At 42.7% G+C, this 21,794-nt stretch overlaps 2 protein-coding genes across 2 annotated transcripts; one reads left to right on the top strand and one right to left on the bottom strand.

Moving 5' to 3' along the window:
- Positions 1–8,488: 8,488 nt before the first annotated feature.
- On the top strand, positions 8,489–14,596 carry LOC139919382 (uncharacterized). The gene is made up of 3 exons (XM_071909116.2): positions 8,489–8,861; positions 11,235–11,993; positions 12,429–14,596. Exons 1-3 carry the CDS (start codon positions 8,759–8,761, stop codon positions 12,512–12,514), a joined length of 948 nt encoding a protein of 315 aa, XP_071765217.1. The 5' UTR covers positions 8,489–8,758; the 3' UTR covers positions 12,515–14,596.
- Positions 14,597–15,158: 562 nt separating this feature from the next.
- Positions 15,159–20,189, bottom strand: LOC139919397 (uncharacterized). The gene is made up of 8 exons (XM_078281828.1): positions 20,055–20,189; positions 19,461–19,532; positions 19,298–19,369; positions 18,268–18,467; positions 16,940–17,003; positions 16,548–16,713; positions 16,038–16,235; positions 15,159–15,483 (listed from the first exon to the last, which is right to left on the bottom strand). The coding sequence occupies exons 1-8, from the start codon at positions 20,067–20,069 to the stop codon at positions 15,359–15,361; spliced, it is 912 nt and encodes a 303-aa protein (XP_078137954.1). The 5' UTR covers positions 20,070–20,189; the 3' UTR covers positions 15,159–15,358.
- Positions 20,190–21,794: the final 1,605 nt, after the last annotated feature.

The raw sequence follows: 21,794 nt of genomic DNA on the forward strand, positions 1-21,794 counted from the left end.
CAAAAAAGGACAACATTTTAGAATGAAACTCTTTCAATTACCGTCTAAATACGACAATGACAATATTACGCCCACGATGCAGGCCAATGGGTATTCTAAGTACTTGCAAATTATATAAGTACTAAAAGTGCAAAACGAAGGTCATGTCACTTCGCTTTAATTCGGCACCAATGAATAGGCCGCTTGTTACGCAACGCTGACATTATTCACACCTCCAAATAAAGAAATAAAAAATGTGGTTATTCTGAATGCCTACTTCGGAAAGTCAAGTTGGAAAAACTGTTACAGCCAGCTTCATTAAAAGAACTCAGTGTGCTGTAGTACTAATTGTACTGGCATTCAAACAGTAAGCTAAACATTCAAACCTGGCTCCATATGTTGCCTTGATCTAGTCTAATTAAAGTGGAGTGAGTTTACGTACTTTGTTAAGATCTTAGACGCCAGAACCCAGACAAACCAAGGCTGTAATCTGGGACGTGACTGAGGGACAAAACCTGGAGCTGCTCCATTGATAATGAATAGGACACTGACTTTGAGGCCTCAGAGTGTTTGTTTGAGCCTTTACATCCAAATAACGCTTATCTCACTGCAGGGTGAACAGGTATAGGAAACAGAAAATATGTAAGATAAGATGAAACTTTATTGATCCCTGTGGGGAAATTAGGTCATTGCAGCAGCAAAAGTAATACGATTTAGCAGGGAAAGGGAAATAGAATATAAATACACAACTGGAATCTAAAAATAAGCAATAAAAAATAGTAGAAAAAATGTCAACGTGTTAAGTAGACTGTAACAGTGGGAAGGGAGACCATATCGCTGTAAAATCAATCTGAAAACAATCACTATATCAGGGTTGGTGTCACTTCACTTTCAATTCAATTCAAATTTAAAGCATTAAAGCAGTAATTCACTTCGTAATGATATCGTCTTCATTCTCAATAATTACTTTATACATTGGATATGAGAACCATTTGAGGAAAAATATTTCTAGTTCATGAATTATAATGCAAATTCACTTTCTGAAGTGTTTGTGCTAATCCTCATCACTCTCCTCACCACAAACTTGGCCTCCTATTCACTTCCATGGAAGCAGCAACTAGATTTATCGCTTGATGACACAATCAAAAGAAGAATCGTAGCTCACATAGCTTCATGCTCACAAATCAGGATCAAAACTGCCAAAGATTATAATGAGATAAGAGAATTTAGTTTGAGCTTGTATTTTCCCTCTAAGTCGCTGGCGGCTGGCCTGACTCGCTCTTAAATTCTTCGTCTTATTTTTGATTTTGCGCCAAACGCTGTTTCTCTCATTGTCTGTTGGAGAAAGCGGTTTCAGGGCGCTGGTGTCGGGATTCAGTTCACATATAATTTTGGAGCCCCTCTAGGCCTGGACAGGAAGCCGCCTCCTCTTCCTGTTTAGTCTAGCTTCTGATTGGTCCCCGAGCTGCATGGGGAGCATTTCCACAACAATGTACTCATCACCACATTTATCAATTTCTGAATACCTTAAAAAGCTCCAAAGGGGGAAATGGAAAGGACTGAAATAGAGTCAAAACAAGAGAGGTATCGCTGATGAAAACCTCCCTCTGCAACTTCCATAAATCCCATTTTTGGAAGTGATTTGGCTTTCAAAACAAGTGCCGGCCATAATGGGACACTAGCCCATATTAGTGTATGTCTATACATGAATACAAAGAACAACAAAGCCCAGCCCGGCGCAGGGAAAGCTCTGTGATAAGACGGCTATTCAAGCAGCCAGACGCCTTCTGTTCTGCTTATCATGAGCGGGACGACTCGAGGGACGCTGTGGTCACAGGAGAATCCATTAAAATACCACTTTGATTTGTTCTAGGCTGTTATATAATAATAGTCTCTTTCTCTCTCTCTCTCTCTTTCTCTGTCTCTCTCTCACTCTCTTTCTCTCGCTCTCTCTCTCTCACACACTCTCTCTCACTCTCTTTCTCTCACTCTGTCTCCCTCTCTTGCTCCCTTTCTCTCGCTCTCTCTCTCACACACTGTCTGTCTCTCTCTCTCACTCTCTTTCTCTCACTGTCTCTCTCTCTGTCTCTCTCTCTCTTTCTCTCTCTCTCTCTCTCTCTCTCTCTTTCTCTCTCTCTCTGTGTCTCTGTGTCTCTCTCTCTGTCTGTCTCTCTCTCACTCTCTCACTCTTTGTGTGTTTCTCTCTCTCTCTCCCCCCCTCTCTTTCTCTCTCTCACTCTCTCACTCTTTGTCTGTCTCTCTCTCTCTCACTCTCTCTCTCTCTCTCTCTCTCTCTCTCTCAAGCCGACATTTCCTGCTTTAAAATATTAATGGCTGTAATAATTACCATTTACTTTGAGATGCTCATAATATTTCTTTGAGTTCATCAGACTAACATGAAATTATATCATGCAGGAAAAAGACATCATGCAGGACAAATAATCAGTTAAGGAATTCCCCCAGACAAACCCTTCCTCTTTTCTGGCCTGTTCTTCCTTAACTTGAAACCCAAACAACATCAACCAGCTACATCTGACAAGAAAAAAAAAGGAAAAAGGAAATTAGCTCATCAGTAGGCTGACGCAAACCTCATGTAAGATAAGTAGGGGAGAAAAGAGCAGACACGGTGTCATTCACTCTCCTCCTCACAGCCCATTAACATGCCATATTAGGACATCTGCAGCCGTTGCAGTCAGGCTGACAGATGTTGGTTTTGGGTTTTTTTTTCAGCCTGCCTCTCATGGCTTCCGTCAGACAGTCTGAGTCTGAGTCGTGATTCAGGAAGGTCAGGTCGCTCGGCCACTTGCTCACCAGAGACTCCGACCCCGGTGGTGGGACATTGACTAGAAAATCAAACAATAACACCGTAGTCTCATTGTCAGTAAGGCAAGATAAATAGACACCTCACTTTCCTGTAAAGACAAGAAACAAGTGTCTTATTGTTGGCCCGATGCCATTTCAATGTTCTTGGATTAGATACAATAAAGTCTCCTAGTTCATTGTCAGTAAGCCATAGACAAACATCCCTTTTTACTATCGTTTTGGGCTAAATTAATTGCCCAGTACATCTTAGTCACAACCCAAACAAAGCAGTGTTGTAGATTCAGCTTATCAGCCTCATATTTCTAAAGCACTGACAGTTGGCAGGGAATACTATCCCCATAAACCCTTCAGCTTCCCTGTTTAATCCTGGGCCTACACTTAAACCAGCTAGATTACCTGTCACACTTTTAGCCTTAAAGGCAAGTCGAACCTGAGGTCAACCTTGTTTACAGATAACAGTGACTTGCGTATAAACCTGTTTCTATTGTAAACAAGCATTACTTTTGAATTGTTTGAAATGTACTAATCCTATTAGCTTTAGGACTGCTGTGCAAACTTTGCATGTTTGTGCACAGGTAGGTTCCTTGGTATGTGCACAGATTAGTGCTGTCTGATACAGAGAAATAGAAAAAACAAATTATCAACCTCCTGACAAAAGAACAGCTACCTTTATTTTATATATGCGATTAAATATAAAATGTAATCCCAGCATTCATTTAGAGGCAAGCACAGTATGCATTTGGGTCAAAGGGTAGCATTTGTGACTGGAAACACTGTATATTGACATTTTTATCACTCATGAACAGGTCCTAGAATATACACTTATATGGTGATGATACACCTTTAAACAGGAATGTGAGGTTATTTATCACCTGCTTCTTCCCCAGTGTTTACCCAGCCAACACCCTCCAGTGTTAACAGAAGGCAAGCAGTAAACAACCTATAGGGCTTGTATATCACTCCTTACAGCTCCACCAATTCCGGCAAAACCAGCAGAGGATCGCAGCATTGTGATACGCACGTACAGTAGCTAAAGTCCAAAACACACACATAGGAGAGCAACATCCTGAGGAAATCGCCTCTCCCTCAGAGCTTACAGTAGCAAGGCATCAAAGCTCGGACCACAGCCAAAACTGGGGTGTGTGTGAGATTAAGTGTGTTTTCGAGTGTGTATACGCAACACAGTTACTGTAAAGATCAAAACCCCCAAACTATGAGTTTGCCTGGTTTGTTAGGTGGTTTAGGATTTCTACAAAATCTTGATCAAATGTCTCTGTCTCTCTGCGTCTTGAGTTATCGTCCTAGATTTGTTTCTTCTGAATGACAGGAAAACCACACTATTAGGCCACTGGATACAATAGGCCCCCGCTCACTACCTTTCTTCTGAGTAAAATGAGCCACTTCCTTGTCAGAAATCATGAAGAAACCCACGAGGCCTGCTGTACTTGTTAAGGAAGGGGGAAACTCGGAGTTGGTAAGTACTTGGCTTTACACCTGGTGAGGAGTCGCTATTGTCACTCAGTTGGGTTGAAACTTGTCGAAATTAGGTTTTCAAATAAAGGGTGGGACTAACTGTTCACACTCACTCACTCTCTCTCTCACACATGCACACACCACAAACACACAGACACACACCACAACTATCACTTCCGCCAATAATAATGCAACAAAAACTAAATACAAATACAAAATCTTTAAATTTAATACACAAAACTCCAGCAAGTTACTGCCAAAGCTACTGCTGCAAGTCTCATACTGTATCTGAATCTTGATTTGTGATCTGAGCAGCATGGGTCAACACCAACATCCTGGATTATTTATAGGCTATCACACTAGAGGCACTAGGCTCAAACACCACAGTTATGTCATACATTTGTCACTAATGATCAATACGAGCTTGTGATCACGACCATCCTACATACGTCTGAGTTCTGTAACCCACAAACTCAATGAAGCGTGGGATTTTACATCAGCAGAGAATTTGTTGTGATTTACTGTAAAAAGCCAACACAATCCAAACAATGACAGACACTGGTTACGTAACACACCTTTGTTGTGATTATCAGATTGACACAGATACTTGTCATTCTGCACACACTTCCAGTCAAGCGTTTGGACACACCTGATTGAATATTGTTCGGTTTTTTTTAATTTTTTTTTATCTAAAGGCTTATGCTTAAATGCTTGAAATTTGCATCTTAGACAAATATAAAGAGTGAAGTTGATCCTATGTATGAATTTCTTTCCAAAGCCTTTGCTTTTCCATCAAGGCAAAGGGAGGCTACTTTAAAGAATCTAAAATATAAGATAGTTTTGATTTATTTAACACTTTTTTGGTCACTGCATAATTCCATTTGTGTTGTTTCACAGTTTTGATGTCTTCACTATTATTCTAAAATGTGGAAAATAGTAAAAATAAAGAAAGATGAGTATGTCCAAACCTTTGACTGGTAGTGTACATAATAACACCTCCTACCATTTTCTCTATGGTGGTCAATATGTGAGTACTGCGCAATCTTGCACTTACCATTCCTGTTTCTTATCCAACTTCCCCTTTCAAATAAATCCTCTACGGTAACACATGGGGTGTGTGTTATTCAAGTCGGAAACAACAGAAGCCCCTGTGAGTAGAAGTGATGAGGTTATGTGGTTAATAGAAATGACTCTGCGGAAACAACCAACACTATTGTTGAAAAGATGATTTTGGCCATTTATGGTTTGAATGACAATTCTCCTCTATGAGGGTCTCAATGTTTTGTACCAGCATGCCGCTTCTTCAGTGACTTTTATATAATGTTGTCATATCTATCTATCTATCTATCTATCTATCTATCTATCTATCTATCTATCTATCTATCTATCTAAGACATTGAAATTTGGCATGGTGTTGATCAAGAAAACATAGATGTAGCACAATTCTACACTAGTGGTGCCTTTATGTGCAAGTCAGTGTATGTGGAATGTTGCTTTGTTGGTTGTAAGCATCTTAATCTGATTTATTTTAAAGTTATTTCCTTGTTCCTGAAAAAAAATGGCGTCTCAATCTACTATTGACTCGCTTGATATGCACTGAAATTTACACGAAAAAGAGATTGGCAGCTCAGATGATTATTGTATGAAGGTAAAAGTTCACGATGTTCTTTTTATAGCCTTGGTTGTAACTGTGCCAGGGACAGACTGTATTGCCATGTTCTCTCTGCATCAATAGGAGCTGGAGATAGCAAACTGGAATGCAAACTTTCATTGTTGACAATCCTCATTGGATACGCATCAGCATGACATTTAATTTACAACAGTTTAAAAAGGGGAACACACTGGGAATGAAACACTTCTAACATGAAAGGGTGGAAGATTTTACAGCATCAGTTCACTTCCTAAATTTCCAGTATTTTCCCTATGTGTAATGCCTAGTAGAGTGTATCTCTGAACAGTGTTGCAACGACCTTCCCACAGCAGTCAGGTCAGGTCAGCAGAGTTACTTCCCTTTTAGTTACTTAGCTTACTTTACTGTCATCAGTTTGTGACATTCAATGCATTCCATGAATTATCTTGTGTTGTAATAAAATTTTTTGGTGTAGCCACTTTCACTCAACCTGCCACGTCTACTTCTACTTTCAGTTAGTGATTTTCTACGTTTCCCAGAATGACTTGCGACAACCCCTGGAGAACGGCCGTCAACTTGTTGGTTTCAGTCAAAGGTGTGTGTATGGGCATTTAAATGTAGCTGTAGCTAGCCAACTAGTTTGTAAACATTGTTAGTGTCACAATGTTAGTGTTAGTGTGTAACTGCATTGCATTTTGGTCTGTTGAGGCTACTGTTGGGGAAGAAATTGGTATCTGTACCTCTTCTACGATGGATTTCTCCCTGTATGAATGTTGATTGTCGATGCCTCTCACTAATTAGTCTAAAAAAAGCACTTCAGCTTTAATTCTGAGGGACTGACACCAAAACCTGACGTTTACTTTTGATGTTTTACATAGCTGAAAAATTCGCTGCAGGGGGAATAAGAAAAATACACTGCCAAGCAACTCAATAGGTCCAGAAATGCAAGGTACATCAGCAATAGCTGGTTTCCTTTAAAATACATCATCCTGGCTCTTATGTAGGCTATTTATCCAGCACTTCTCTATCATACAAGAGTATTCACAGGGACATGAGAATATTATGTCTACTGTCTGGGCAATGTTTTTGACCCTCACACTCCTTACTAACAGTTGTGTGTAAAGTTGGTGATCTAGGAGTTGATTCTACTGTTGCACTCACTGAATGGTACTCTCAACAGAAGTGCCAACTAAATACCTCAAATGCAACATGTAAATGCATTCACACACTCATAAATGCATTCACACACTTGGAGCACCCCGGCTTACGCCACGGTTTGGATGCTGACACCGTTGCTGTTGCCTGCACTTTTGCATTTCGGACAAGAAAAGTGAGAGAGGGAGGGTGGGCAGCTGAGATGGTCCATTATGTCACTGGTGCCCAAGAATAGTTGCAGTGTGTCCTGCTAGGCGCTGGGACGGGTGTGACGTCCAGAACATAACTGTTGTTGGGCCAAACCCAGAAGAAACAGGGGCCCTACTGTTTCCCCCATGTCAGGCACACCCACCGTCACACACACACACACACACACACACACACACACACACAGACGTATACACACATGGAACCGTTTAGGGGTTTCCTCTGCCACTGTTCAAATGCCCCCAAAATAAACACTTGAAACAGATCTGAACGAGTCGGGCCAATGAGCCCCGTTAGGAACGGGTTGTGACGCAATGTGATGCTAATGAGTGGTAGTGGGTTTCAGATGTTTCGTCAGTTTGGGATTATATACATACATATGCTTATATAGCCTATACAAACTGAAACTTTCAGCTGAAGGGGCATAATGACATGGCTGTAAGAAATGATGTAGTATCTCAAAAGATACTGTATATCACAATGTATTTTCATAGGCCATATAGATGCAAAGGTAAAGATATACAGTATGATCAACGGTTGTTTAACAAAGTCCCAAAATTAGAGAAAGATTCTTGAAGGATTTTTGATATAAGGGAAATTGCCTTTCTCAGTTATGTCTTTGAAGGTGCAAAATTGCCAGTGTTTATTTGGGAAGTTAGATATTTGTGTGTGTGTGTGTGTGTGTGTGTGTGTGTGTGTGTGTGTGTGTGTTAGTTAATGGGAACTGTAACCTTGTAGGATTCATAATAGGCTGTTGTGCATCCCAGGTAAATATAAAGGTGATGATCATAAGGAAAACAGCCATCAGTATAAATTTAAATAATTTGATTGTCAGAACAGCACCAGCTTTGTTTCTTCAAAAGACAAACTTTATACTTACATCAGGTTGATATTACTTACTATGATGCATACTATGAATTTACCTCAAAAAAGACCTCTGCCAGCCTAAAATGGTGGGTAAACTGTTCTGCAATTATAAAGGAAGGTCAATCGAGTTTAGGTGCGTTTACCTTTCACTACATCCTCGCTTAGATTGCCATGTATGTCAATCAGTCCCACTTTCTTCTGAAGCAGCCTCCCTCCCACCCCTTCCTTTTTCTTGCTCACACCAGCCTCCTCACCTCTCAGACGCAGATGCTCGTCCACGTGTGGGCCGGACGCGCGCCCACGCTGCTCAAAAGCCTTGTTCCAGGCGCTCTGAGTCACACAAGTTCAGTCGATGAGAGTCATACACGCCGACCAGAAAAGCAGAGCATGAGTCGAGTTGAGTTGAGTTGAGTCTTTACTGGCCAAGTCTGTATCAGTGTCGATTCTAGTCAATGTCGTTAATTCCTTTGATGGCCATTCAGTTGAGGGGAAAGGTTGAATTTTGTTCCATCAAGAGAGACTTGGATGAGCAAGGCTTGCTGCCGAGAACGACGGGGCGTTTAATTGACTTTATCTCGAATATTTATTGACGGTCAGCAGATTTGGCGTGCACCGTCGCCTCGCATGGTAGCCGACCTCCACCTGCCCACTGTGCTTAGGAACACCATAGGGCTCTCCGGTTCATCTGAGCAGCAAGAGGACATCGTTTGCATGAAACTGTGGCCAGGTAAGACGAACTTAATTTTAGGAAGCTCTGGTGGTGGATCATTGATTTGCTCTTAATACATCTACTTAATAATTAACTAATTTTAAAGCAAATGACTACTTTCATCACTGTGTCTTACTCCACTATCTATTGAGAAATTTAAAGGGGTCCTCGGGCAGTTCTCTAGCCGCGATTCGTGCCATTCTCTCTGGAGAGAACGTCACGCCAAACTCCATTCAGAAATCTGTGAATTTAATGTTGCCTTTCTCACTGGCAAAATTACATACCTCACAGAACATGACATAGGAGCTTTTACGAAACACTAGGGTCTGCTGGTAAATTCGGCACAAAAGCGATCCACCAAGTAGCACTTGATTTTAAGAAAATCTCAACTTTTTCAAATTGGTTCACACTACTGGCTGCCTTCATCTACTACTTTTGGTGGAAGAGGATTCAATTCTACCTAGCTACATTCTACAAGTTGAAATTCCTAAATGTTGAATCACTTCTAAAACTTGAAATTTCCATTGCAATACGTGCTGCTTGGTGTATTGGATGCATGCCGAATCGAAGAATGCATCCGATTCATATAAGGTCTTAAATCATGTTGTACGAATTGTGTATGTTTGCCGATATATAAAAGTGGCCGCACTGAATTGACACATTTTTGAATGGAGCCCGGGGTGTCTCTCCATACTCCAGCCGTTCCCCAGAATATGCTGCTTGCTTTTTCAACATAAATTCACCACTTGGCTACATTTGAAGGGAAATCAAAGCATTGATATTCCTATCCACTTTCAAATCCTACTTGCAACCACAGGGTGGTGAACTGTTGGGATTTGACAGCACTGCTCTTGTTACTATGCACCAGTCTAGGAAACAGATTGTTCATTCAGATCACATAAATTTAATTAACCTGTGACGCATGAAATGCTGAACTGGATCTTCTGGTGTAGCCTACCAGCTTGGAAACATGTCAGATTGTAAGGTAAACAGTCACGTTTGCTGGATGATTACTTAACCTTGTACCCAGTGACAGTGACCCTGTGATGGAGCCTTGGCTGTAATGTAATATAGGTAGGTGTGTGTGTGTGTGTCTGGGAGAAAGTTGTCTGTCAGGGGAAAGCCGCTTTTCAAGAGTGTGTGTGTGTGTGCTTCTGCCCATTTGTAACCCACACATGTAACTGACTGTCTGCATGTCCTGGGTCAGCTTATGCTCCAAAGTCAGCTTGCATCTCTTTGTGATGTGACACACTCACCAAAGCATGCCATTGTTTTTAGGAGAAATATTTGGTGGGAGTGCAAAGCTGTTTCCTGCGCAGGGAGCTTGACTAACAATGGCCACCACCTTGGAACAGTCGGCGGTTCTCTCCCCGACTCACTTCTGAGAGGAGACGTAGGATGTTGAAAGAATGGCAAAGAAAAGAGAAAGGGGAAAAAATAAAGTGTAACACAATGGAGAACAGGCGGTATACTGATGGAGAGTGCTATGGTTTTGTAGGATGAAAGACAATGGGAGGCCAGATGTGGTGGTTGCATAAGGCCTTAGTTGGCGAGGTCACGCAAGCCTTTAAGTGTGGAATGCACTTGACCGTGTCCCCTCCCTCGTGGACTTAGATAGTCCTCTAGGCCCTTTGTGTGTGAGGCTTCTCTGAGAATTTCCTCCAGTAACTAATAGTATGGTGCAGGGTTTCCGTTGTAACTCAACAGGGCAGGGAAGACCCGGGCTTTGGGGAACGTAGCCTGAGAAAGTAAGTTGGTGTCCAAAGCAAAGTCTGCTTCTGAGTTACTTTGGCACCTATGATAGTGGTGCTGCTGATGATGATGATGATGGACATGGAGTTGTGTGGGGAGATGGAAAAAGTAGCCTACGTGTCACTTGTATGTTTGTCACCGTCATGACAAAAAGACATTAACATGCCATTTGTGCTGGCGTGTTTCCAGTTTATCCAGTCATGTCATGGTTGTGCGTCTGTGTGTTGGTTAAGGGTTCAAAGCCTAACTGTAAATATTTAATGGCTGGTGTCTGTGGTAAATGAATATTCTCAGTCAATGCGTCACTTTCGTAACTGATCCTCGCCTGCGTGCTTGGTGGCCTTTTGTTTTTCCGCACTGTGGTACAATGTGTGCTGACTGCACTTTTACTAGGGAGACTTGGAGCCCGTGGCCTTGAATGCCTTAGATTGCACAAATCAAAAGTATCAAATGAACAGTTATTTAATATCCAGGAAAATCATGTGTGCGTCAATGTAAAAAAAAATCTATTTCCAGGATTTACCCTTTACATCATCTCATTCAACTCTGAACAAAGCTTGGGCATGTGTCCTGCTCAATTATTTATGCTTCTTTGAAATAAGTCTGCTAACGTCACTGTTTTCCTCTACCCCACTTCAGATAAGAGCAGTGGATGCAACTACGCTCCATTTATAGAAGAAAGGTGGAAGAGTGGGAGAAGGTCTGAAGAGGACCAGTCTACCACCTGTAATTGCACCTCAGCTGCTCCCAGCCCTTCCTCCAAAACTCTCTCCAAGCCCAGCCTGAGACGCACCATGTCTCTCAGCACCTTCCACCTCATGCAGACCCTTAAGAACTCTCCTGCCGCTCTGCGCCGCCGCTTCCGCCGCGACCGCACAGAGTCATTGTCCCACGGCGACCCGCTCTTCAAGGTCCACTACCTGGGCACGGAGAAAATCTTCTCTCTGGACCGAGAGCAGGCCCAGGACGCTATCGGCCGCTTGCTAGAGAGCGCCGCTAACGGGAAGAAGCTGGGTAAAGATCACGCCCTGGTGGTGCGCCCAAGGTATGTTGAGGTCAAGGAACTGAGTACGGGTCGGCAGCTCACCAAGACGTACCTGCAGGACATTGCGTACTGTGCCGCCGACGCCAACCGACCCAACGTCTTCCTGTACATCTGCAAACATCACGGGCAGCAGCTGCAGTGCCGGGTGTTCTGGTGCAGCCGGGCGGAGCGGGCGCGAGACATGACGGCGTGCCTGGCGCATTCCTTCCAGCGGGCGCTGAGCGACTGGCAGCAGGACGGCTCGGCCACGCTGCCCCTGGGCGAGGGAAAGGGGAAGGGGAAGGGGGGCGAGGAGACGCCCAGCACGCCTGCCACCACAAAGAGCAGCACGCTGCCTGCCAGTCTGGGAAAAGGTGAGATGGCTTGATGGATAGGGAAGGGGGGAGAAATGTCCATGTTGTCCAAAATCAAAGGGAAATGGTTGTTGGTCCAGGATACCCTTAAATGATTTCAGGTTATAGAACCATCTGGCTGATGCCCACTCACTCTTGGTTGAGGGATTATTTGAAATGATAAGGTTTCTGAGGTGTGGGACAAAGGTATCACTGAAACCACATAGAAACCAACTGTTTAGGCAGGTAGCAACATTGTTGACTTGTATAGCCTCCCTTAGACACTTAAGAAACCCACAAGGTGTGAAATTCAACAGGGCGGTGGTTGGATGTTCATAATTACCATTTGAATGCCAGCAAGCACTTTTTCATTTGCACCTGCCTTTTGTGAGCGGTGATTTTTAAAAACAAGCCAAGCTAACGTCATTGACCCAATGTTTCTGCTTGCGTTTTCAGTTCGCTGGAAGAAGAGGGGCTCGGTGTCCCGCAGCCCCCTCAGGGCCATCACCAGAAGAGGATCTGCTTCTGACAGCTGGAACTGAGCCTCTGCTCCGACCCACCCCGAACACGGGACCACATTAACCTGATGAGAACCTCAAGGATCACAGCACTGGAAGGAGGGAGGGTGGAAAGGATTACAAGAAGGAAGCAAGGACAGAGGGGATGAAATGGGGGAGGGGGAGCGCCCATAATTGGACACGAGGAATCTGCTTCTGAAAGGATGTTTCCGTAATCAGTGAGTCTATGGACTTGAGAGGTTTTAAAGAAGCGACGTTATCTGTTGACGTTTTGCAAGAGTAGCACACAATGCATTGGGTTGATAGCACAAGACGCTGTTGACAGCTGCCATTGTTCACTTGTCAACAGCTATGAGAGGACGTGTGACTGGCTGTAAGCCATTTGAAGACGGGACTGGTTCTTTTCCATGGCCATTTTGGTTGGCCTGTTTTCACTGAGGAGTCTACTTGATACTCTAAAGCCACCAAGGTTTGAGTCTGTTGAAAGAGACGAGCGGCTTGGAAACCAACCGTGATGCCACCGAAAACCACAACCGCTGTCAAAACGATGAACGGGCCACAGCCATAAACTGGATAAAGACAGTGAGAGTGCTGTTTTTGAAAGCATATTTTAATTTAACTGACATTTATGACAAGTCACGTTGATTTTTTATTTTTTTTTAAACCCTGTGGCACTATCGAGCACCTTTCACTTCCCGTCTACTCACTTTTTGGATTGGATGGAGAACGCTACATTTGTGAGCTTGACCTAAATTGTGACACATATTTATCTCGGCCACGGTCACAAGTATGTGAAGATTCAGTGTGAAGGGCGGGGTTTCTCTTAGGCATGTCATACAAAGACAAAGATCTCACCTTTTTGTTTTGTTCCAGTTACAATGGCTATCGTTTCTAATGCACAGGAATGCAGTTACTGTTATAGTTAGTTCTTTTTTGAGCACTTTCTAAATCACCTCATTATTTTCCAACTGTAGTATTCAAGATATTTAGGCAAAACACATATCACAGTTCCTTGTTTTATTGTCCTAAATTTCTCAACTAATATGAATCATGAATTTTATCCTCATTACTACATTTTAGGAGTTCACCAGCTTCCAGAACTTGTATGACAAGCCTAGAAACCCTGCATCATACATACTGTATGTACACACTGACAGAACTCGCAGTGCAAACAAAATCCTCCCTTCAGCACTATAGTAAAACAAGTTCTTTGAGTGATGGCCAGTGTGATAAATTATTTGCATTTATGTGGAAAATCACTCGGCCATGACACGCGCGCGCCTCTGTGTGTGTGTATGTTTGTGTGTGTGTGTGAGAACTAGAACACTGGGAACACTGTGTTCCCATGTGGAGCCTCTGTTCGGAATGTTCGGCCATGCACCTGCATTCCGATTGGGGAAATTTGAGATCTAGAATCTTCTTAAAGCCCCAACTCTCTCTCTCCACCCCCCCCATCCCCCCATCCATCGCTGACTATGACTTTGCATATTTAGTAGCGTTTGGCATGTGCCAGCACACACATGCCTGTCTGTTCTGACACACACACACACACACACACACACACACAATCCCTTCCTCTAACACTTTCCCTCGCCACGTCAGTACATGCTACAGTGATGACAAAATCACATTACCAAAGCCATAAAAGGTGTTCCGATTCTTAAAGTACATTATAAGTGACAGTTATAGGCTTTGATGTGTGCAGTATTGCATAACTTGGTCTCATGATGGCAGTTGATGTCTTTAAGGTTTACAAATGTTACCCAGAGAGACTTAAGGATTAGTGGTGCACCCTCGGGTTACCATCCACCTCTCACTATGTGTTTATATGTTTAGCGACAGATTCACACCAAAACTAAGCTAGGGATATCGCCTCGTTTTACAGGAAAGGTGCCTGTTCTTCTTGACTGATGTGTCACTGGGTTTTTATCAATTTTAAAATCGTGTACTCATGATGTATCTCAAACTACAAACGGCACAGCCCCAATCTCGGAAAAGGGTTAAAGTGCCCGCTTCAAGACGTATTTTATTATCAATGTACTGTTTTATGTCATGTTATGTATATATTTAAATATGTATTTTATGAAATAAACTTTTTATACATTATTTTTTGTGTATGTGGGTATTTAAGTGTCTCTACATGTTGAGAAATATCTAACCAGCTTTGACGAGATGCATGATAAATTAGACCATTTCCAAGAATGAACGCTCCTTTTTAAAAGGTTATATTTGGCCTGAAGAAAACAGAATTCCTGTGTGTGTTTGCATGTGTGTGTGTGTGTGTGTGTGTGAGAGAGAGAAGGGTTTGTGGTGGCAGGTCAAAACATTCAGAGAGGTCCTGGGATTTTTAATCTCAAAGTCATGTGACTGATTTCCCAGGGTACTTCGTTGTGTTTGCACATTTCAAGGAGTCTGATACATGTGACTGCTACCTTCCAACTACTGCCATTCCACAGCAAAGATGGCGATACAGCTCATACACATCTGTACTGCGTTCAACACAGCAGCTTTGAAACAATTGTATACTGCTGTACATAGAGCAGTGTTGTGTGACCACAGCTCCCTCCAGACACTGTGTTGAAACATATCCAGTGTCAGAGCATGTTAAATATGGACACACTAATTATAAGGTCCATGTAGGTTCCACACAAGGACACAAGGAGTCATATGAGCTTCTCATATCATTCAGTATTACAAAACACAAAAGTTCAAATGCAGCCACAATCACATATAGACTTCCAGCAGATCCCAGTCTTTCCAGCAACACTTTCACATATTGGTTTGAATCTACTGAAGTTGTCACTTGCCGTGCAGCACTCTTCTGGAGTAGAGTGACCATGAGTGCCGTCCACCCAGGGACACTCATGGTCACTCTACTCCAGAAGAGTGCTGCATTGTGGGATCGCTGCTCGGCCCGGTGCTCCCTCTGAGTCTCTGTAGCTCCAGCAGGGATTGGACATGGAGACGCCTCAGAGGCTTCACCTCCTCTACCACTGGAAGGAGAGACAGAGAGAGAATCGACAAATCGTCAAAAACATTCAATGATACTTTAAAACAAAACTTTAAATACAAGTCAGTACATAGAGAGCGTGAGAGAGAGAAGGTAGATCTGATCCCTTCATAATGTAGCTCAATAGCACCACCTGCTGGCCTTCATGATAATAATCTTGTAATCATCCACTGACTTATACTGTGGTTCAGTGGTTCTCAAAGTGGGGTCCGGGGACCTCCAGAGGTCCCTGAGGGAGCTCCAGGGGTTCCCCAGCAAAATGAGGAATAGTTTCATTTCACAATAATTGAATTCACAAGACATTATCACTATCATATTATTATAATATTATTATTGGAGAATGTACTATTTTAATAATACTTTTGCACTCCCACCACATCTTAGACAGTTATACATGTAGACAGTTATATAATTCAATACTAAATCAACAACAAAATCCTATCAAATGGGGGTTTGTGGCCCTAATTTGTGTCTGTGGCATGAAAACCTTTGTGAAAACCTGCTGTAGTCCACGATTTTATAAGACCAAAATCGTACCTTTGTCATAGTGCAACTCGTCCCGGTTTCCGAAAACCACATACATCTCCAGGAAGTTGAGGAGAGCTCCTGTGACAAGGAACCGCTCGGGCAGGGGAAGGTTTTTAACGTAACGCATGTCCAGGGCAAAGGGGTTGGAAGGAGAGGGAATGGTGCACAGGCACACCAGCTCACTGATAACGTCCCACACACGTATTCCTTAAGGGAAACAACAGGATGGAAAAGAGCAGAGCAGAGAATAGAACAGCAGTTTTTATAATTGGTGGCCTAAAGCAGAATACAGCAGTTCTTATATCTGAACTGAACAGATAGCTTGTGTGCTTTGTTGATGTGTAAAAGAGCTAAACTGAATCCACACTCCACAGAAGTCTCAAAAAAAGGGTAAATTCAGGCAAAGACATCTGTATCGGATTTAGCTTGTGGAAAATAGAGTAATTACCGAATCTGTCGACAAGACCTCACTAAAACAATAACTGTCTCCTGTTTGGATTCCGCACATTGTTTCCATACCTTGCGTTTGCCAGTCTGTGATGGACTTGAGCTTCATGGGCGTGTCCTTCACCATCGAATCGGTGCCGCCGATATTGACCAGGCGCTCGTGATTGGAGCGGATCCAGGCGTAGGGACGGCCGTACTTGGCGTAGCCGGCCAGTAAAAACAGAGTGCAATTCACTTCCTGATGAGGGACAAAGTCGAGGCAATGTGACTGAGCGAGCAAGGTTATGTTCACATTCAGAGTCCGGGGTTAGAAGTGGAACGGTGGTCATTGTTAAAGGTAGAGCACGGCATGTTAGGCTTTGGACTCCAATCATACTAAACATGTGTTTTACTGTAAGACACTTTAGATAGTTTAGAGTTTTCCACATAGAAAATGAAGATAATTTGGAGGGTGAGGCACTTACAGGCACTGCTATCTCTCTTTCACTGGGAGACGCTGGGAGAAGATGCTCCTCACTGCTGGGCGCCCTGGGGACACAGTAAGAGGTCAGCCAGTTTGAGAGTGTGTGTCCTACTGTGTGCACGCTTTACCTACCGTCTGCGTGTCTGCACCCATGTTTATTTTTCTGCTCTGTGTAAGTATAAGTCATTAGTTTGAGCTCCGTCTATGTTTTTTTAAACCTTATTTAACCGGGCAAGTTAGCCAAGAACGCATTCTTAACTTACAGGAAAGGCCTGGGGGAGCTGTTGCAGGGAGAGGGAGGGTTACACACACACACACACACACACACTCACACCTGGGAGCTGTTGAAGCAGGAGAGAGTACGTCTCATTCAGTTCCTCCAGCCTGATGTTCAGAGCCAGTCTGGGTATGCAAACCAGCGACTTTCTAATCACTTCTAGCTTCCAGCCTCCCTCCCAGCTGATATTGTACGGGAATAATGAGTTTAAAGAATGAGAAGACTGGGTTTATCCAACCCAGCGAATGGGAAAAGAGGCTTACGACAGGACTTCAGTATGAGTTAGTGTGTCCTGTGAGAGGGATAGTAAGTAGGTCAGCTGATTTTCCCCCTGACACTAAGTTAAAGCTACGACCACACCTACAGTTCGCTTTATTTGGTCTGAAGCATAGTGGAAAAGTTTCTTTTGGTTTGTTTATGTTCACACTGTCCAATTACAAATGAACCAGTGCCTGTAAACAGAAGTCACATGGATTCACAAGTGGCTTGGTTATTGGACAGAGTTTTGGCAACTTGTCATCTTCGCCATAATTTACCTTCGCTGGTGTTCCTGCCAGTCAACACATGGAGAAAAAGCTGAATATGAGCATTAGTCCAGACTGCGGTTTGCCCTCTATTCATTCTGTCAGCCTAAGCTTTCAAGCATGAGCAACCGCTGGCTTTCAGATATCAACACGTGTCTCCTTATAGCCATAAAACTCAGCTTTTTTTTTTTTTTTTCCTGTAGTTGGCGCAATTACGTTCACACTCCTAACGAACCACACCACAGTTTGCTTGGAAGAGGACCGAGACTTGTATTTCCAGGCCAAGTTTGAATGGCATCGCTCTCACCTGCCAAAACAAACCAAACTAAAGGAGTAAACACTCGAATGAAGCGATCCAAACACGCTCGGTGTGAACAAGCCCTAAAACTACAACATGAGTAATTTCATGTCATGCAGGCATTCATTTTCTAAGATCAACACCATCATGCGCATAAACAAGTGACTGCAATATAATAAGCATGTACGAGTCACATAAACACACACACACACACACACACACACACACACCTGCCGGTCTGTGTGTGGGTCTTGGTGTGTGTGTGCGGCTGGGGGCCTCGTGGGCCCGGTGGCTCCCCAGGCAGGGGGGAGCTGGTGTGGCTGGCCAGGCTGAGGGAGCTGCTGCTGGGGGAGACATCGCTACTGTTACAGCTGCTGGTGGAGGTGTAGGAGGAGGCCCGGGACACCGCGAAGCCCGGGGAGCGCCAGCCCTGCAGCGGGGGGGGGGGGGGGGGGGGATAATGAAGTCATTGATGCAGTCATTAATGTGCATGAGAAAACATGTAGTCCAGGCAAGAGAGTAAGAGAGACAGAGAGGAATAGAGAGAGTGAGAAAAGCAAGCAGCAACACAACTGACACGTTTGAATGTGCAGAAATTATTCTCATAGTTAGGCCCAAACAGAATCTGTGGATTTGGATTTTGTCTATTTTCTGTCACACCTTTTGCTGAAAATTTGCAGCATTTATTTTGTTTTATTTTACTTTTACTTTTAAGGTGTGCTTCCATCATGTACTAACTAAAAGGCTGCATTTTATATGAATCAAAGCACCACTGAAAATGAACACTAATGCCATACATTTCTTTCAGTCCTACACTACCAGTAAAAAGTTTGGACACACCACATTTTTCTTTATTTTTACTATTTTCCACATTTTAGAATAATATAAATAAAAGACATCAAAACTATGAAATAACACAAATGGAATTATGCAGCGACCAAAAAAGTGTTAAACAAATCAAAACTATCTTATATTTTAGATTCTTTAAAGTAGCCGCCCTTTGCCTTGATGGAAAGGCAAAGGCTTTGGAAAGAAATTCATACATAGGATCAACTTCACTATTTACATTTGTCTAAGAAACAAATTTCAAGCATTTAAGCATAAGCCTTTAGATCAAAATGGCTTTAAGATAAAGATACATAGAACATTCAATCAGGTGTGTCCAAACTTTTTACTGGTAGTGTATAGTCATAGTTCTGGCAGAAGCTGTGTGTGTTTTCGCATGTTTTTCTCTTTCTCTTCTTTACACCAGCGACTAACCAGATCCTCATTGACCACAGTGAGCAGCAGCTCCTCTTTCCCCCGAAGCCAAGGCTGGAAGTACTTAAAGCCCTACAAGAGAAACAAGGGATGGAATCATTAACTTGGTGTTTCATCTGCTCTGCATATTGCATCTAGCAGGTCTGTCTGGTCAAGAACCAACCTGCAAAGATCCCAGTAAAGCCAGGTCCGTCAGGAAGTGCTGCAGCTTCCTCTTTTGCTCCCTCTCTCGTTTCTATTTACAGAGAGAGAGAGAGAGAGAGTGAGAGAGAGAGAGAGAGAGAGAGAGAGAGAGAGAGAGAGAGAGAGAGAGAGAGAGAGAGAGCGAGCAGAAATGTATTCATATGAGGCACGATAACCTTCCTCATCTAAAACAAACACCCATTAGGCCTGACCCAAAATCCTGCAGCACCTTAAGGAGCTCTTGGCCGGTGCCACCCATCCGCCCCCTCCCAGTCTAGTATCCTAGCAACACATGCAACGCCTCTTCTCAGCATCCTTGAAACCATGTCGACAATAAAGCCTACATGCATTCGCTACATTAAGGAATGGATGCTAAAGGAGGACAGATCAGATATCTGTAGCCTGCCATTTCATATAACAGAGTAGACATTAGCGAGACACTGAATGCATCAGGCTATTTTGTTTAAAGCGTTTCGGCGGCTGCGATCTTATTCCTAAACAACACACTGGTGCTGATAAAAGAGCACATCATACAGTTAGAAGAAACGGTTTCGTGCGTTTGTTCGACACTTACACTGGCACTGCTCATCTTGTACAAAATTGCAGACAACGTCGCCTACTTCCCTGGCGGGCATGGCGTGTTTATGTGCGCTATTGTGCGACCACTAAAACCTTTTCGCCGTTTTATTTAACACGTCTCTTGCTCAATCTCTAAATCGATGTTTCCCCACTGTCTGCCAAAGGTTTCGGTTCCCAGAGCCTGTGTTCTTCTTCTCGGGTGTTGTCTTATCTCGCTGAGGGATCTTCCCCGTCGGTGAAGTCGGTTTGATATTGGCGTTGCAGAAGCATTCTAGAACGCCCTAGCGGCCATGTTGGAAGACCGCCTCCTGTTTGAAGCCAACTGCTGTCAACACCGCACACACCGTGGTCAACTTTAGTTGTGGCTGGCTGTTCCAGTAAGACTAGAAGGATGAAACACGTAACATAATACAAGTGTTGTCACTGACATATCCTTCTGTGTCTTGTTAGATAACTGCAGGCTTGTAAAAGTGTCTTCATTCAGGGTCACAAAATGTTAACAGGCGGGGAATTACAGTGAAACTCTGCTCTCACTTCTTTCTCTCTGTCTGCCCATTGAGGAACCAGAAGCATATTTGTACAGAGAGAATTTTTTTTATGACTACAATTATCTTGCTGTCACTACATCCATGATGGATACAATTTAATAGCTTGCCTTCCATCATCCATGTTACCTAGAGAACTAAAACGAATTTCATTATTATCAATATCCGACCTCTAATTTACAGAAATTTCTTTTGACAGTCCTTACCTTCCATAATTTAGATGAATATTGCTTTCCTCTTTTGAGAATTTTTGGTCAATGTGCTAAAACACATTCAAAATTCAATAGCTTGCTTCCTATGTGACCAAACCAAACTCATTTTCATTGATGACATCCATCCTCAGTGTTATGGAAATTACACTTAGGCCAACTTTGAAATTGAGTCTTTGAAAATGTATGCTCTGTAATTTATGGGAATACTTATTTCTGTTTTTTTTTAGAAACATAAATATGTTGTTGTTTTTTTCAATGTATCAAAATGGATTTAATGGATTTCAGTAGCTACCTACCTCACAGTGAGAATGAATCTGATTTGAGATCTATGGTCACACAGAAAGAGATCTATTGAAAGTGTGATTTTCACTGCCATGAACAAAAATCATGATAATAAACAAACCAACATTTTGAAAAAATCTATTCTATATATTCTATATTCTATATGTGAGAAATTGGACATAGAAACTTGGACACATTTTTATAAATTAAGATATTTTATCATAAATTGCTCTTCAGCATTTCATGATCAAAATCAATGTAACTTCACGTTTCATTCACAAGTTATTGAAGATGGAAAAGTATCTCTAAGCTAGCCTATGCCAATATCAAACACACTTTACTCTGGTGTTGATGGTTTATGTGAGTGTATTTGGTCATGAAATATGGGTGAGCTGAAGTTAAATCTCATCTTCAACAATTTATCATGATCCACCAACAAGTGGAATTATAAAACAGATGACTGACAGGCACTGGCTGGACAGGAGTCCCTTTTCCCCCAGAGATTAGCTGCAGCCTCCTCACTGGTAGGACAATCAGCTTCATTCATTACTAATTTTATGTACCACTCTTTACTCTCTAGGTGAACACAGTCATCCAGAACAGGGGGATTTTTTTACACTGAAGGGCCCAGTGACTGTCACCGATTTATTTGCATTTCAAAATATTCTGATATTCTGCACACCATCCTTCACATAG

This window comes from Centroberyx gerrardi, chromosome 23 (assembly GCF_048128805.1).
Source record: "Centroberyx gerrardi isolate f3 chromosome 23, fCenGer3.hap1.cur.20231027, whole genome shotgun sequence".
In the NCBI taxonomy this organism is placed as follows: Eukaryota; Metazoa; Chordata; class Actinopteri; order Beryciformes; family Berycidae; genus Centroberyx; species Centroberyx gerrardi.

Coding starts and splice junctions, on each gene's coding strand:
- LOC139919382 (XM_071909116.2), top strand. CDS start 8,759: ATGGTAGCCGACCTCCACCTGCCCACTGTGCTTAGGAACACCATAGGG. Junction 8,862..11,234: donor TTGCATGAAACTGTGGCCAG/GTAAGACGAACT, acceptor ACCCCACTTCAG/ATAAGAGCAGTGGATGCAAC. Junction 11,994..12,428: donor GCCTGCCAGTCTGGGAAAAG/GTGAGATGGCTT, acceptor TTGCGTTTTCAG/TTCGCTGGAAGAAGAGGGGC.
- LOC139919397 (XM_078281828.1), bottom strand. Junction 17,004..18,267: donor ACCCACACACAGACCGGCAG/GTGTGTGTGTGT, acceptor CTGTGTCCCCAG/GGCGCCCAGCAGTGAGGAGC. Junction 16,714..16,939: donor AAAGAGAGATAGCAGTGCCT/GTAAGTGCCTCA, acceptor GTCCCTCATCAG/GAAGTGAATTGCACTCTGTT.